Genomic DNA, 17,995 nt, shown 5'->3' with positions numbered 1-17,995 from the left:
TTTAACCATGGAGGAAACTCCGTAGTTAAGCACCCTCAGGCTGGAGTAGTACTAGGATGGGTGACCTCCCGGGAAGTCCCGGTGCTTCACCCCTGTGAGCATCACCTAGATCTAATGAGTGCTAAGTGTTCCATTTATTCTCATGAGAGATGGATTCATGTTGAATCACTACTCATGAAACATGGGTCAATGAGTTTGACTCAAAATCACACAGTTAAATCCTGATAGCAATATCACAATTTAACTTACTGTGGAAATTATCTCCTACTTATCAATCTCTGGTATGACCATCTCAATATGTATAAGCAACATTATGGATTTATCTGTGTCTGGTTGTTACTAAAATATGTGCATATAAAGGCTTTTATCAGGAAAATCATGAATAATATTCAGCAATCTATATTGGTACACTTCTATATAGTCAGCAATCTCTGGTATGACCATCTCAATATGTATAAGCAACATTGTGGATTTAACTGTGTCTGGCTGTTACTAAAATATGTGCATATTGTTTACTTACAAATGACTGCTTACATTGCTCATCCATGTACAGTGACATATTTCTAAAGCTAAATACATCATTGCTTGTACTTAATAGCCATAGCACAATAAATACTTTGTTGTTTATTATCTATGACATGGTTAATATGTGGGCACTTAGAATATGTGGTTTGGATAAGATACTACATATGTTTTTACCCCTGAAACTGTATTCAACCATAGTGGGAGAAATGAGGGTTTTACATGGGAAAATGGTGATGAGGTCACCTTCTAGGCACACCACCTTATGGTTGTGACAGGGAGTTCCCATGGAATCAAAGGGGGGCAAGGTAGACTGCCTTTAGGCTTTGGGAAGGACAGACTTTTGGGGCACCTTATCGTGAATGGTCCTGCACAATCCCTAATATGGTAAATGGGCATTCAATCAACAAAGACAAGTTAGCGGTGGCAAGATGGAAGCCAACACAATCAGACCCCTCACTAGGTACACCTCCTCGGATGCATGACATGGGCTAGATGAGGTCAAGAAGGATGATATATCCACTCTTGGGCTTAGGGTAAGAGGATTCTTGCACAACTCATTAAGTCAACTCACCTTGTCATCTCTATGGTTGCATCACCTTTAAGTTAATTATAGCAATCTTTTGATTTGATTTACATCTCTCATATAAATATACTTCAAAAATATATATTGCAATAGGTATATTATAAGAGGACGTATATGTGGTAAACTATAACCCTAATCTTGTGAAATTGTGATTTTTAGAGCAAAGATCTAGGACAAATTAGAAAGGGGTATTAAATATATATACGACTTCAAAATATATATTGCAATGACTATATTATAAGAAGAAATATATTAACATATATTAGACATTTTAACACCAGATATAGAAGCAAAAGTAGATATATTAGACATTTAAGTAAAGATGTCTATTATTTTAAAATTATGTATAACTTCATTACGACTTTGATTTACATTTTACATATCTTAAAAAAGGAAGACGCATGATGATTGGAACCCTGCAGAATTTCATCTTGATCACCCACAGCTCCACCTATGCGCAGACCTGAGTACAAGAAGTGACAGATGGAAATGCTTTGTTCAACGTGTCAAAGGACTTGTATGTAATGACCCTCCTCAAATCTGCCCTCAAAAATGCTGATGAAAGCTCAAGGAATTTCATCAAATGATTCACATGCAAGGGACATATCACTGATATAGTATTTCAGCTAGCTTCAAATAACTTTTTCTTCAATTTGCATCAATGAGAATCTTGTGCTAGAAGACTATAATGGACTACACAATGACCTAACATGAGTGTGCTACTAATTTTGACAGTATTCAGTGCATATATATGATCTAAGCATGAGAAATGAACACCTACAGCCAACTAGCATTTTTACAAACAGTTGGTATGCAAACTAACTAGCTGATAAATAATGATATTAAATTGCTTAAATGACACCAGCAACTATTATCTTCTTAATTGCAATGAAAATTACAATGCTCATGAAATATGGCCAAGACTTTGGCATTTACATGGATTACAAAATGATAATGCTGGTATAATGCACACTTACAGTTGAAAGCTTATAACACTCTAAAAAACAATACTAAAAAAAGAACCTGGTTGTAGATGGCTGTAATAATTTCTTTCTATGCTGCCCCTTCTGCTTTGCTTTTTTCGAATTGCTTTTTCGTACCCGCTTCTTCAGCCTACTTTTTCGGTTCCGCTTTTTTCGGACTGCTTTTTCGTACCTGCTTTTTCGGATTGCTACTATGTTGAATCTCAAGACCATATCTTTCAATGGCGTCAAGATTTCCAGCTTGAAGGGATTTCGTCCTCCAAACTATTGAGACATAATCTCCAGAAAATTTTCCAATTTATTTGATATTTCCAAGCATGAATAAATGAGAGCTATCCTCTTTCTTTTAATCCCTTCCTCACTTGCTCCACGCTTCCGTCTTGCCAATATGGGATAATACATGAGTTTTAATATTACTTCTTTTTTCCTTTTACAAAGTCCATGTATGTACTCAAAAGGGGAACTCTTGATTTTTTTATAAAGTGACTTTATAAAATATTTTATAATTCAAGTCACTTTATTAAATTAATTAAATATAAAGTTACCTTTTAATATTTATTTATTTGATAACTTTATAAATAATTAACTTAATACCACTTATTTATTTAATTAAAATAATTAATTAGTCATCCTCATAAAATATTCATTATTTTGAACAACCTAATTAATTAAATTAATTAAATCAAATTACCTCCAAAATGGGGACATGACAGTCTGCCCTTCCTGAAATTGCTTGTCCCCAAGCAATGGCTGAACAATAAACCAATCAATCCGCCTGGATCCCAAATGTAGTCATGAACTATACCACTGTTAATTAACATAGGCTCCTGCAATATCCTCTGCAATATAACCAAGAGGAATCCATAATCAAACTGATAATTACAGCTCAACCAAACTCTAAAATCACAACTGCCACAGTCAGAAACCCACGAGGCACAAACTCTTAGAACATCAAAACCCAAGTAAAGTGGGCAAATCAAGCTGCCAACACAGTAAATACCATCAACGCATCCCACTGGCCTATACGGAATGTATAATCCAACTCTGCAACAATGGTGAACGATCCTGAATGAAACTGTACCAAGTATGGAGAATCCACACACTATACAACTCCTGCAGTCAATACAACTTTGCAGATCACCGGCCACTGTCTCATAACCATAACTCCCATGCACCGCTGATGGTGAAAAGACATCACAAGATAAACAGCAAGAAATGGAACCCAAACCAAATTTGCCTGCCATCAACTCCTCAACACAAGGATCAAATGCTAACTGATGTACATACCCTGCAGTATAATGCTGATAAAAAGAACCAACCTCAGTCAACAGCTCACCATGAACAAGTGATACAACCCACTGTGACTGATCACCAGCTAAGTCAGGAGATGTCATAGCCAAAGGAGTAGAATCAATAACAACAACCGCTGAAGCATCACTCCCAAACTCTTGCTCTAAGTCATGTATGATCAAGCTGTCAACCGCAGAACCTATCGCCATGTCATGCCCATCATAACTCTCATCCTATGGCGTCAAACCATCCCATAACTAATGACAAGCACTAGGAATCAAAATATATCTCTGTATCATCATCTCATCAACATGGTCATCAAAGGTAAATTGATGAGCATACCTCACAGTGTAATGTCAATAGAATGCGCCAATCTTAGTCAGTGGCTCAAATTGCAACCCAGATGAAACTAACTGCAATCGATCACTAACCAAGCTGGAACTTACTACTACCTCCGAAGACATCGCCAAGGGAGTAGTATCAATAGCAAGAACCATGCCAACTGTCGGCTCACCAACATCACACATGATCTTTGATACAACATCTCTAGTCTCTGTGCCATCAGTACTAGAGGCCATCACCATGTCAGGTATACCACAACAATCTGTTGCAGCACCCAACTCAACTGAACCTGACTCTAGTGAGAACGAACCCAATATGCCAATGTTTGTATCAAGGATGGATGCATCCCCATCTCCACTGTCTCTGACAATCTCGACCATGGACATCCTCGGATCACCAGACAGCACAACTTGTGACTGTACAGAATTTGGTAAAAATTCAAGTCGTTCCAACTCCACGGTCACCTCAACTAAATGAAACTGTGACTCCTCGAAAGCCAACTGTGTACTCTCAAGAAACTTAGAAGTCATCTCGAGCTGCTGAGTAAGCTCACTCACCTCATCTTCGTTGACCAATAATGTGTCACATGCTGTACTACCCCACTCCATAAGATAATCTCTGTCGGCTACCAACTGCATATAATTCTGTCTCAGAATCCGGATAGCCTCCCATAAAGAGTGGATCTCTGTCAAAGAAGGATAACTGCCTCCCTGCTCATCACTAGTAGGAGAACCCCATCCATAAACTGCTAACAACTGACGAGCAGCATCAAAATGCTCGCAAGCGATAGAAATGTCTCGCTTGCCAACTCTCAGCTGACTAGACACATGATTGTGCTGACTGGTCGAACTCCTATACTCTATCCCTGGTACACTGTCCAAAGGAGTAACCTCATAATAGCTATCATCTGTAATACTCAGATCCTGGGACTCTCCTGTAAACTTCGTCATCTCTGAGAAATCATCAACATGTGATCTGACTGTAAAAGAAAACTGAGTCCCTGCTATACACACTAACTCCCGAACTGAGCTCACCTCAAGACAAAGCTCGTCCACATGTCTCTCAGAATCCTAGATAGCCAACGGAATACACACCAAGGAATTCTGAGTATCCTCCAACTCATGAGAAAGCCGGTCAACCTCCTCCTCCTTCTTCTTCAATGCATCTAAATAGATGCCTGCAAGATTAAGGAGATGATCACGATCTGAAAGTAGGTGTATGCAACTTACCTTCATTGCCTCCATGCCTTCCTTGATCTGCTGTAAGTTGTCACAAGAAGAACCTGTTGTGACTCCTTTCTGTCTTTCTTGCAGTTGAATCATCCAAATGTGATTCTCAATCAATCCATGCATCCTATCATGATGAGATAAAGCTGCGACAATATCCTTGTCCGCTGTCTTCAGCTGGCTTGCCAAACCAACTGAAGAGCTACTAGCCTCTATCTCATGTGAAGAAGCATCCAACTGTGCTTGATATTCATTTTCTGCAAAGTCCTGAATGCTCACTTTCTGATCAACTGTACTATCCTCAAACATGACAGTATCCTCAACTGTTGTAACTTCATCCAGGCCAACTGTACTGGAATCATTATCTGTGTCAATCACACAATCCGATGTACTTGTGATATCACCTTCTAATACTATTGGCTCAACCTGCACAACATATGTAACCCCTTCTACCTGTGAAGATGATGCAGATAAACCATTACCTGAAGATGTGCTAGTGTCTCCCTGTATCGAATCAGTATGTCTATTAAACTCCTCATACAAGTTTTTGCCTGTCATAGGGAAGATACGATCCTTAGGCCTATCAAAATGTTCAATCAGTCTCTCCTTAAACTCCACATATGAGGTAATGTGTGCATGACCCATAGTAACCATACCATTATGCCACCACTTGTGTGCTAACCCATCCAGGTGAATTGTTGCATACTTAATAGCTTCTTCCTCAGGCATAAGGTTCATTTGAAAGTATGTGTCAAGCTTTTGAACCCAAGCTCTTGCTGTAGACTTCCCAAGCCATCGTAATATGGTAACTGAAGTTTTCCTACTTTTTTCCGTAGCTCATAGCTCCGGTTCTTGTCATGTCCACATGGCATATGTTTCATCTGCACATCCATATACTCCCTGAAGATAATTGCAGCAGTAAAATCAGGACCTCCGGCTTCCCAATCTCTCCTCAACTGGTCCTGTATATCAGTGATCTGGGGCTCTCGTACGGGCTGCTCTGGAGCTCTATGAGGAAATGTGGGAATCATGGGCCTCAAACTCACTGTCCTAACTTGCTAGGGTGCATGACCGAAATTGTTCCCAACTTGTTCACCTCCATTATGTGTCCCATCCTGATTATTACCATTCTGATTATTTCCTCCAACTATGTTAGCGTTCAACCTCATTTGACGAGCCATCATTTGCATCATAAGCTCCAATCTCTGACTCTGTTCATGTGTCCTCTGCTTTGCTAATCGTTGTTTCTGTGCTAAGGTGTCTAATAATTGTAAGAATCTTTCCTCTACCTAATCTGGACCAGCATTCATTTTGTCAAACATTTTTCTCTCTATCTGGCTATTCCAAATTCCCTATAAGACCTCCACAGGAATGCAGGACTTATAGCGCTGATACCACTGTAATAACCCCAATAGGTTATAACTTCTTCAAACACTAAAAATCTTTATATTTCAGTTGTTTGACATTTTGTCAAACACTTTGCAAGCAAGCTCTGATACCACTGTAATGACCCTCCTCAAATCTGCCCTCAAAAATGCTGATGAAAGCTCAAGGAATTTTATCAAATGAATCACATACAAGAGACGTATGACTGATATAGTATTTCAACTAGCTTCAAATGACTTTTTCTTCAATTTGCATCAATGAGAATCTTGTGCTAGAAGACTACAATGGACTACACAATGACCTAACATGAGTGTGCTACTAATTTTGACAATATTCAGTGCATATATATGATCTAAGCATGAAAAATGAACACCTACAGCCAACTGGCATTTTTACAAACAGTTGGTATGCAAACTAACTAGCTGATAAATAATGATATTAAATTGCTTAAATGACACTAGCAACTATTATCTTCTTAATTGCAATGAAAATTACAATGCTCATGAAATATGGCCAAGACTTTGGCATTTACATGGATTACAAAATGATAATGCTGGTATAATGCACACTTACAGCTGAAAGCTTATAACACCCTAAAAAACAATACTAACAAAAGAACCTAGTTGTAGATGGCTGTAATAATTTCTTTCTATACTGCCCCTTCTGCTTTGCTTTTTTCGAATTGCTTTTTCGTACCCGCTTTTTCAGCCTACTTTTTCCGGACTGCTTTTTCGTACCCGCTTTTTCAGCCTACTTTTTCAGTTCCGCTTTTTCGGATTGCTACTATGTTGAATCTCAAGACCATATCTTTCAATGGCGTCAAGATTTCCAGCTTGAAGGGATTTCGTCCTCCAAACTATTGAGACAATCTCCAAAAAAATTTTCAGTTTCTTTGATATTTCCAAGCATAAATAAATGGGAGCTATCCTCTTTCTTTTAATCCCTTCCTCACTTGCTCCACGCTTCCATCTTGCCAATGTGGGATAATACATGAGTTTTAATATTACTTCTTTTTTCCTTTTACAAAGTCCATGTATGTACTCAAAAGGGGAACTCTTGATTTTTTTATAAAGTGACTTTGTAAAATATTTTATAATCCAAGTCACTTTATTAAATTAATTAAATATAAAGTTACCTTTTAAATATTTATTTATTTGATAACTTTATAAATAATTAACTTAATACCACTTATTTATTTAATTAAAATAATTAAATAGTCATCCTCATAAAATATTCATTATTTTGGACAACCTAATTAATTAAATTAATTAAATCAAATTGCCTCCAAAATGGGGACATGACATTGTACATGCGTGCCTACAATTGCTGGAAAGAGGAGAAAGATAAACCAAGGAAAGAGAAAAATATTTCTCTAAAACAATCTTTTAAAACAAACTATGCCTTACATTTGTTCAAAGATATGATGAATTTCAACAGATCTGCGTCCATACTTTGAAGTTTGCCAAATTCAACGGTTAAATTTTGGCAAACTTGTTGGAATGTGTAATTTCCCTCTCAAATGAAATGTAAAAGCATAATAGAGCATTCTAGAAATTCTTAGATTACCGAATAGGGTTAGATCAAATTAAAATTTAGGTTTGAAAAGTTCTAGAAGTTATTTATGTTTAAATAGTTCTAGAAAAGTCTATTTGTCCTATGTCGGCTAATTTAGATGTTTCTGAAAACAATCAAAGACCTCCATAAATAAAGGCATCTTGCAATGTTATTGATATGGACAAAATAGTTAGTAAAATATATTAGTGCCGCAGCACATTGAGTATTTTCCATTTTAGTTTATTTTGTCCATCCACCTTTCACAAGGTGTATCAGAGTTGTCCTAGGTTTCTACAAGTGGTATCAGAGCAAGGTTAAGAAAATCCTGTCACCATTTGTGACAAACGAATCAACGCCAGATTAATTGGGAGAATCTTGTCACTTGTTTTGATAAAATCAGCTAATCAAGGGATAGCTGAAGAAGAAGGAATTTGTTTGTCACCATTTGTAACAGCAAAGAGATTTTTTTTAATTTTGCAAAGCAAGGTTATTTGGAGAACCCTGTCACCATTTGTGACAAATGAAGCAATCAAGGCGCAGCTGAAAGAAGACATGAATTTGATCAAGGTTATTAATGAACCCTGTCATCAGCATTTGTGATAGATGAGGCAAAATTATTAGTGGATCCTGTGAAAAGAGGAAATTGTTGCCAACCAATTGCTGACAAAAATGTTTGTAGAAATTAAAGGCCGCTACCTTGGAAGACACTATTCATGCATTAACAGATGCGAAGATTATCGGAAAATGGCATTTTGGCATCAGGCAAAAAAAAAGATTTGGATTTGTGTGCAACAACATTTGAGGTTGAAATAAGGGGGGAATGTTGGAATGTGTAATTTCCCCCTCAAATGAAATGCAAAAGCATAATAGAGCATTCTAGAAATTTTTGGATTACCGAATAGGGTTAGGTCAAATTAACATTTAGGTTTGTAAAGTTCTAGAAGTTATTTATGTTAAGATAGTTCTAGAAAAGTCTATTTGTCTTATGTCGGCTAATTTAGATGTTTCTGGAAACAATCAAGGACCTCTATAAATAGAGGCATCTTGTAATGTTATTGATATGGACAAAATGGTTAATGAGATATATTAGTGCCGCAGCACATTGAGTATTTTTTTCATTTTAGTTTATTTTGTCCATCCACCTTTCACAAAGTGTATCGGAGTTGTCTTGGGTTTCTACAAAAGTCGGTGACTTAGGGTATATGTTTGGTCTTCCAAATGCCAATTTGTTTTTCTTTTATTGCTTGGAGCCAGGATGGTTAAATTTTGGCAAACTCAGTGTCTTGAGTATATGTTTGGTCTTCCTAAGGCCAATTTGTTTTTCTTTTATTGATTGGAGCCATGTTGCCAACGATGTGACACGGAAGTGTCATTCCACATCAATAAGGCCAAAATGTGTTTCCCATCACCATAACCTGTTTCTAAGTTGTTTTAATTATTTCCATTTGTTGCAAACTGTTTCGCCCTCAATGACACTATAATTGTTCCATACATCCTTCTAGGACTTTGCCTACCTACTTCCATGATTAGCGCTCAAATTTTCATGCAATGTAGTTAGATGCATACAAAGATTGATAAAATAAAACTATTCAGATTTGTACGTATTGAAATAGTTTTCTTAGACATTACCTTATTCAACCCTCCCAAACAAAATTTTCTCGAAATTAAATTAATATCACGCATTTCAAACCCCAATAATAAGTTATTTAAAGTATATATATAATTTGATAAATTTAAATGATTTTTTTTAAATTGTTTTTATTATCTTAGGCTTTAATGAATATTATAATTACAGCATATAGATAGAGAGAGAGAGAGAGAGAGAGAGAGAGAGAGAGAGAGAGAGAGAGAGAGAGAGAGAGAGAAGCTTTTCTTATATACAACCTCTAAATATTACATTTCTTGTCATGTTTCAGTTGCAGTTTGATTTCTCATTTCTCATCACATAAATTTGGAGATGTGGAGCCCTTACGATAGATTGTAGACAATAGGAAGAGGTAGTCTGTCAAGATGTGTTTTGTGTATGTGCAAGGGAGAGATTAATGATTGTTTGTTCCTACATTGTCCTTATGCTACACAACTGTGGATTTGTTTGTTATTTCTGCAACATTGGAGGGTCCTTAAGGTTATGCCTAGAGATTTTCTATTTTTGTAATGCTGGTTTCTGAAATTAAGGGCCCAATCTTGAAATTCATTTGGTTGCCTTGAAGTTCATTTGGTTGGTTGCCCTGTGTATAATGATTTGAAACATTTAGCTCAAATGCAAAAGAAGGATTTTTCAGGACAAGGAAAAGGAGGAAAGAGTGTGGTATTCGATAAAAAATTGGAGGCTCAAATTGGAGAGTTGCACCCTGAAAGTTCAAGTTCATGACAGCTAACAAAGTTCAATGGGCTAATGCTTGGCCCAGTTTAGGCGGGTGAGATATGTAAGACACTCAGGGAAGAAGGTAGAGGCAAATGTCATGTCCCCTCTCCCGCGCTAGTTCTATAGCGCCAGGTTAATCTATCTCCACATCTGAATAGGTTAACAGCTTCACCATTCAGGATGCCTGCCAAGTCACAAGGGAGATTAATCTTATGCTGTCACTTAATGTTTTGAAAGTACTTTAATAAGTCATTTATGTTTTAAAAGTCATTCACTTTATAAGGTGACTTAAGTGACTACAGGACGAAATTGAAGTTTAATCCCACATCTCTTATGCCAATGCTTTTCCCCCACTTCAAGGATATAAATAAGAGACACCATCTTGGGATTAAAAAACACGAGAGTTTATGTTATTAAACGAATTCAAAAGTTACTTAAGTGTGACTTGGCTATCTTTCTTGGGGGAGGAAAAATGTAATGTCCCCCACTTAGCCAGTTTGGAGGTATGTTGTCGTTAGCCCATTTTTGTATGGTCCCGAGGGCTAAACCAAGACTTCTAAAGGGATCCTGAGGTTATTTCGCCTAGTCAAATTTAATTACAGGCCAAATGGAGTTCGTTTGTTGGGTTTTCGGAAAGACTTACTATTTTTAGTAAGCCAATAAGGGGGTGCAGTGCCTTCAATTTTCAGTGACAGGATGAGATGCATTTGTTGGGCTCTTTCTGATGAGCTATTATATGGAGATTTCGAGTTTATTTGGTATATTATTTTAATGTTTGAAGTTACAACGGTAAAGCGATTATTTAAATTAAATATTATATTTTTTCGTAAAGTCACTTTATAAAAAATCAAGAGTCCCCCTTTTGAGTACATACATGGACTTTGTAAAAAGAAAAAAAGAAGTAATATTAAAACTCATGTATTATCCCACATTAGCAAGACGGAAGCGTGGAGCAAGTGAGGAAGGGATTAAAAGAAAAAAGATAGCTCTCATTTAGGCATGCTTGGAAATATCAAAGAAATTGGAAAATTTGTTAGAGATTATGTCTCAATAGTTTGGAGGACGAAATCCCTTCAAGCTGAAAATCTTGACGCCATTGAAAGATATGGTCTTGAGATTCAACATAGTAGCAATTCGAAAAAGCGGAACCGAAAAAGCTGGCTGAAAAAGCGGATACGAAAAAGCTGTCCGAAAAAAGCGGAACCAAAAAAGCAAGCTGAAAAAGCGGGTGCGAAAAAGCAGGCCGAAAAAGCAGTTCAAAAAAAGCGAAGTAGAAGGGGCAGCATAGTAGAAAATTATTACAGCCATCTACAACCAGGTTCTTTGTTATGTATTGTTTTTTAGGGTGTTATAAGCTTTCAGCTGTAAGTGTGCATTATACCAGCATTATCGTTTTGTAATCCATGTAAATGCCAAAGCCTTGGCCATATTTCATGAGCATTGTAATTTACACTGCAATTAAGAAGATAATAGTTGCTGGTGTCATTTAAGCAATTTAATATCATTATTTATCAACTAGTTAGTTTGCATACCAACTGTTTGTAAAAATGCCAATTGGCTGTAGGTGTTCATTTCTCATGCTTAGATCATATATATGCACTGAATATTGTCAAAATTAGTAGCACACTCATGTTAGGTCATTGTGTAGTCCATTGTAGTCCTCTAGCACAAGATTTTCATTGATGCAAATTGAAGAAAAAGTCATTTGAAGCTAGCTGAAATACTATAGCAGTCATACGTCCCTTGCATGTGAATTGTTTGATGAAATTCCTTGAGCTTTTATCAGCATTTTTTTGAGGGCAGATTAGAGGTGGGTTGCTGCAAAAATCCCTTATGAAAATAATTAATGAGAAGTCGGACGCAAACCTGACTTCATAGTTGACTACAGAAGTTAAAGATTTGTTTGAAGTAGGAGTTCCAAGGATATCAGTGCCGGGTCGCAATGAGCAGTATGAGAGTTGGATGGCCAAAAAAGGATGTGAGACGACTCACCTACACTTAAGGTAACAATCACGTGAATCTCTGTTCTCCAGTATAGCCAGTTTTATGACTGAGATTATCACAGGTAAATCACAGCAGTTATAAGTTGGAATAGCAGTCAGGTTAGCAGATATCCATGTCTACACATGAGGGAGTCTCCTACAGGTATGTTGGGATAGAACATCAGCAAGCACACTCCTTGAGGACACGGTACCAGGAAGGGAATACATTGTGTCGGAAGGTTATAAAACTTATAGTCGCCAGTGTTGTGTTGTCTCCGCTTCTGCCCAGCCCTATTCTGATACTCCTGCCGCGGAAATACAGAGATTAAAGGGTTAACCAGCAGTACAGTCGGGCAGTATTGTTTGAGTTGCAGGCGGCTTTTGTGACCAGAACGAGAGCTTGGAAGTTATTCTGGAGTTGCACCAGTCACACATTTGACACGGATTACAGCTAGGGGACTGTATGTTAACACAAAACTCATCCTTAAATCATGTACGTATGCAAACTGCTTTCATTAAAATATGGCAATAAAGATGATTGAATACCTCCACTCTTGTTTTACAGTATGAATGAATTGAACTCCCTTCGGGAATTTGTTTTGAAGGATTTAGTTTCTTACTGTTTGAGTAATCTTTTGCATACTATCTTCGTTAGTAGCTATTACAGTACATATCAGTAGACAACTTACTCAAGGATTGGATTTCCTGACAATTAAGTCCAAAAACCAGTATTTCTATTCTACTTTAGCAGAGAACTAGTACAGCAAAGGTGAGGTGTGAAACTGAATAAACAGAGTGAAACAAATGTTAACTTCTACGGTACAGCAAAAGGAAATCCTGTGAAGGCAGGGAATGGGGGGGGTTGTTTGGGGAAGGTAGGGGTCAAACAGTTGAGCTTTTTGTTTCTTGATGTGGTTATACATCCAATAATATGGCTGAGGCATGGTCCATGTCTAGGGTAATCACTCTTGGAAAAGGCAAGTTTGGAGATGGTTGTGTCTCAAAGGTGACTCTAAGTAGTTGACCAATGAAATTCAAAGTAGTGAGCTGAAAAATTGGCAACTTGAGGTGGTTTTGGATGCCATTTTTGCCTTTAAACCAGAATAAGAAAGAATTTAGATTCTCTCATATCAAAAGAACCAGTGTTACAGATTGGGCTGTAAATAATAGTGTCAATCTTTCTACCAGAACAGGTGAGACTGATAGAGGTTGGTGGTCAAACTTCCCTTTATTTAACTCTTCAAATCGCTGCAGGATGACATTAAGTTGCATCCCCCAGACAGCAGCCAGGGATGAGCTCCTAAGGATTGATTTTTAATATTTTTCTAGGTGCCGACGCTGTGCATTCACGGTTATGTATTCTCTCTTTGACATTGACAGTTTCTGTTGCCACTGGGGGTCTGGTGCGTCTGCAGCTCTAGGCAATTTTGATGTACCATAATGGCACTTTCGACTTTTTGTTGTGGCCTTTGGCCAGAGATTTTGGCTCCTAATGCCTTCAACCAGGTGCTTTTATAACCAAAAAACAGTTGGAGCTCCGAATCCAAGAAATAAACTTCACATATTAGGGTGTCCTCTTCCATTCAGTACCAATCACCTTGCCTTAGTAAGGTACATTATCAAACAAATTTCTTCAAGTTCCATATTTTAGGCCATAAAACATAAGGGTTTGCAATTGCAACAAGTCAAAAAAAAAAATTTAATGGTTCCTCCTTCCCCGTGCCTTGTGTTCAAAAATTCATACTATGACTCTGTTGAAGTAAATAAACAAAAAAAAGTTGGAAAATGATCTAAATCAACACCAAAATAATCTAATATGCATTACCTGTACAGTCTTTCCAAGACCCATTTCATCTGCAAGAATTCCATTCAATTTATTGTTATACAAGGAAAGCATCCACTGCAAACCAACCTGCAATTTCAATCAATACGCCAATGAGAACTAAAACAACTTCTGTATGCATTCTACACCATTATAATTCAACAAACATTAAATTTACTTAGCTATTGGTATTGCGATCTGATTTCTATTTGAGCTTCAATTCAAATTTTAAAAAAGTTATTAACTTAAAATGCCTATACAACAACAAAATAACATGTATTCATCTTCTAAGGAAATCACCCACAAGCTGGTAATCACGCAATGTTCCAGCCCGCAGCATAGATGGCTGTCTAGCAATCTTCTCATTTACAGCATGTGCCAAATTATAGTATCTAGACATATGAGTACAGGTGAGTAAACTTTTGAACTTTAAAAGTATATCATGGCAAAACCAACCTACCCTTAGCTAGCAGTGTCAACAACAGTCATTACAACTCACTTGTTTATGGACATATTGTTCCTAGAAGCATTCATTTCTGAAAATCGATTCCTTGTCTTCACCTCTTGTCCTGCACAGGTTGCTGCTGCTCTAACCTCCTCTTCCGAAAGACCCTACAAGAAAGGATAGTTTATAAGCAAAACAATTACGGATCAATTTCAAATATTGAACAAAGGTGAGAAAGATCATATTTAAACTCAGGAAAATTCAACATGCCTGTGCTCGGGCAGCTGCAGCAGCAGCAATTGCAGCTTCTTCCACCTCTTGATGTGCTTTTGCAGCCGTGATTTTTCCTCCAAGTTTTTGCAAGTATTCCTCTGTCTGTGACAAGAAAGAAGAGAGAACTAGATATCGCTCTTGAGCGTCACCAGGCATTTGACTTTGCTGTTCCAACAACATCTGACGGTACCTGTCAACATCATTGTTTTTCAGAGCCTCCATTCTTTTATTCCGGTCTTCATCTTTCTTTTTCGAAAATTCCTTCAACATTTTTTCATGATATTTAGCAACCCCTCTGTTGCGAGTGGTTCTAGCATCACGAATCGCCCAATGAGCTTCAAATAACCTTTTGCGCCATTGAAACACAGCTTTCAAGTGTTTCTCTTTTATTGCTTTCTGAGAAAGTTGAACTTGTCTTGCAAGATCTGCCCTTTGTCGTTCACATAGGCGAACAAACTTGCGATATGGCCTATCAGGCATAGCCATTATCTCCTGCTGCTCTTGATCTAGTTCATCCCTTATTCGAGCCTGAAGATCAAGAAGACGTAGTTTCCGCTCTTCTATTTGTAGCTTCACCACTAGATCAGGTCTTATCCGTTTCCTATCTAGTTTCACTGTCAGTAATCGCTCTATCTTTTTCAGATTTTCATTCCTCCTTTTATTAAGAACATCCTTACCCTCTTCAAACAATAAATCCTTTACATCATATCCTATAGATAGTGAATATCCTCCATTACTACCATTCAAACTTGTGGGCAAGAAAGCATTCAACTTCTTCCCAAATGGTGGAAAGTCAAATAGAGGACCATGGTACTTCTTAATGACATTCGTATCTTTAGGAACTTGTGCTGTGTTTCCCCCAGGAAGCTTCTTCACCTGAGCAGATATATCTTGAGAAGGTTTTGATACAATAACCTTATTTCTATCAGCAGACAATTCACTTGTTGTGGGTGTATTAACCTGAGCGACTTGTTCAGCTTCTTGTTCCATCTTTACTGGGGTATTAATCTTCTCTTCCTTCTCAGAAACTACTATTGGTGAGACCTCCTCCTTTCCACTAACAACCATCATTGGGAATGCATTTGACATTGGTTTCCTCTCTTCACTCATTAAAGGCTCTTTCACATCTCTTTCTTCTTTGAGCACACTTGGCCCTTTATTTTGAGCCACAAACCGTTGTGCATCACTTGGATCTATAACCCTTGGTTGATCTACAACATTTTGACCAAAATTCTTCTCTTTTGGAATTGAAACAGCCTGGCCTTGTTGTGGCTGAAGAGGAGGTGGAACAATTGCTCGAATAACATCAGGAGGAAGTGTGGATTCACCTCGCTGCACAATCCATATAATAAAAAGAAGTTCGTATAAACAAAACCAAAACTAACATTTGTTTGTCTTTTCCAATTGTCCAACCTGAGATGTTAAATGCAAGAATGCAAAAATAAAATAACAAACTTGCTACCAACAACAGAGAACCAAGGCCTGATAAGTTTGCCCGTATTCTTACCTTGAGTCGCCTAAAGGCAAGTATTTGAGCTCTAAGAACAATTAATTGATGTTTTGTGAACCCATACTGCTGTTGAACTGGTGCTGGATGATTTACTGATGGATTTGAAAGATGAGTTGATGGAGATCCTTCATTCAATCCTGTTGGATGCATGGGTGGTCTGTGCAATTGATGCATCTGTCTATAATATTGCATTTGTAAAGATTCTGGAGAAACCTGGGCATTCTTTGGTACTGAAGAGTCTCCCACCTGACCTACAGAAGGAGATGAGGACAGTCCGTGCATAGAAGCCATAGTACTTGTAGAAGGATTCTGATGCCTACTCACCCTATCTACCTGATAATCATGAGGCACTGGCATCTGAGTAACATTTGGATTGGACATTGCTTGACTCCCAACTGCTGAAGCTGATCCAGTTGCAACAGCCTGTCTAGGCTTTTGATGCAATTGCAAACCTCCCTGAACAGCGTGAACTTCAGGCATAGAATTGCTATGGCTAGTACTGGGATTACTAGGAGCAGCATAACCCTGGACTGAAGAAGAAGAAGCTATATCAGATTTTCCTGGTAAGAGGCGAGCCTGATGTGCAGCAAGGTTACCATCATTGGCCTTTTGTAATGCTGCAATACGGGTTTGCCACTGGATTAAGAGTTGGGGAATAAGGTGTGCATTTGCAGGGGAAGAAATATCGATATTCTTATCCATTGCCCAAGCCTGAAGAGCTTGTAGTTGAGCAAGATTTGCATACTGGTTATTAGCAATACTCTGAACCGGATGTTGATTTTGAAGTCCATGCCCAGGCCTTCCTACATTGCCTGGTAACTGAGCTATCTGTAACTGCTGCGTCTTGTTTTCATTCCTCACATCATTACTTGTTTGTCCCTGCTCCATGTGCTTATCCATTTGCACAAATTGACCAGGTGATTTCTTAAACATAGACATCTGTGCCTGGTTTGCTGCTTGAAGACGCATCAACTCTTGATGTTTCAAATTGTTTAAGAGTTCTTGGTCTACTGCAGTTGAACCAATTGCAGCTGGTTTCCCCTGCTGTTGAGATTGGATATTTGCACGAGCTTTGTGCTGGGCAGCCTGCAGTGCAAACTGCAGATAGGCATGGGCATTCATTTGATTTTGATTTTTTGCCTGCCCTTCACCTTGAAGCTGAGAAGCTACCTGGTGCTGCTGGGCTAAATCCATAAAATTTCTTGCTTGTTGTGACATTTGTGTTGGACCAACTTGCCCACTAACACCACTACCCACAACAATTCCCTGAAGGCTACCAGCCTGATAAGTGAGAAGTCCTTCATCTCCCTGTGACTTATGTAAAAGCTGTTGCTGCGGTAAATTCAAAATAATATTTTAGATCAACATCTATCGTACAAATACACAATAATCAATATTACTATCTGAAATTCTAAAAAGATCAATGTAGCAGTAAACATGTGCTTGTAATATCATGTCCTTGGTTGCAGAAAATCTTTATAAAATGTATTGACAGATCCATTAGTATTTGAAAACAGCCTGTGTCCTAATGATCTAGGTTTACAAAAATTCTTCTTCAAGCTTGAACAGGAGCACCAAGAAGCCAAATTGAGTGCCATATTTTGAGTGTAGCATTTGTCTAATGACAATCTACCGATATTAGTAAAATTGACAGAAATGCAAGCAAACCATTATCACGTTCGAGTTGAGTACAGAAAAACACAACTACA

The 17,995-nt window shown here is 37.8% G+C and overlaps 1 protein-coding gene across 1 annotated transcript in view; it reads right to left on the bottom strand.

The window, feature by feature from the left end:
• The window catches only part of BRM (transcription regulatory protein SNF2), a 75,343-nt gene that overhangs the window by 42,702 nt on the left and 14,646 nt on the right, over positions 1 to 17,995 (bottom strand). The window contains exons 2-6 of the mRNA XM_089798808.1: positions 16,284 to 17,618; positions 14,774 to 16,108; positions 14,558 to 14,670; positions 14,363 to 14,450; positions 14,062 to 14,148 (exon numbers count right to left, since the gene is read on the bottom strand). Coding sequence (XP_089654934.1) covers positions 14,062 to 14,148; positions 14,363 to 14,450; positions 14,558 to 14,670; positions 14,774 to 16,108; positions 16,284 to 17,618 — 2,958 coding nt within the window. The remainder of the gene's footprint in view (positions 1 to 14,061; positions 14,149 to 14,362; positions 14,451 to 14,557; positions 14,671 to 14,773; positions 16,109 to 16,283; positions 17,619 to 17,995) is intronic.

Source organism: Cupressus sempervirens, chromosome 8 (assembly GCF_028749045.1).
Source record: "Cupressus sempervirens isolate cs-2001-9-10 chromosome 8, ASM2874904v1, whole genome shotgun sequence".
NCBI classification, from domain to species: Eukaryota; Viridiplantae; Streptophyta; class Pinopsida; order Cupressales; family Cupressaceae; genus Cupressus; species Cupressus sempervirens.
This window is presented reverse-complemented; position numbering and strand designations above follow the sequence as displayed.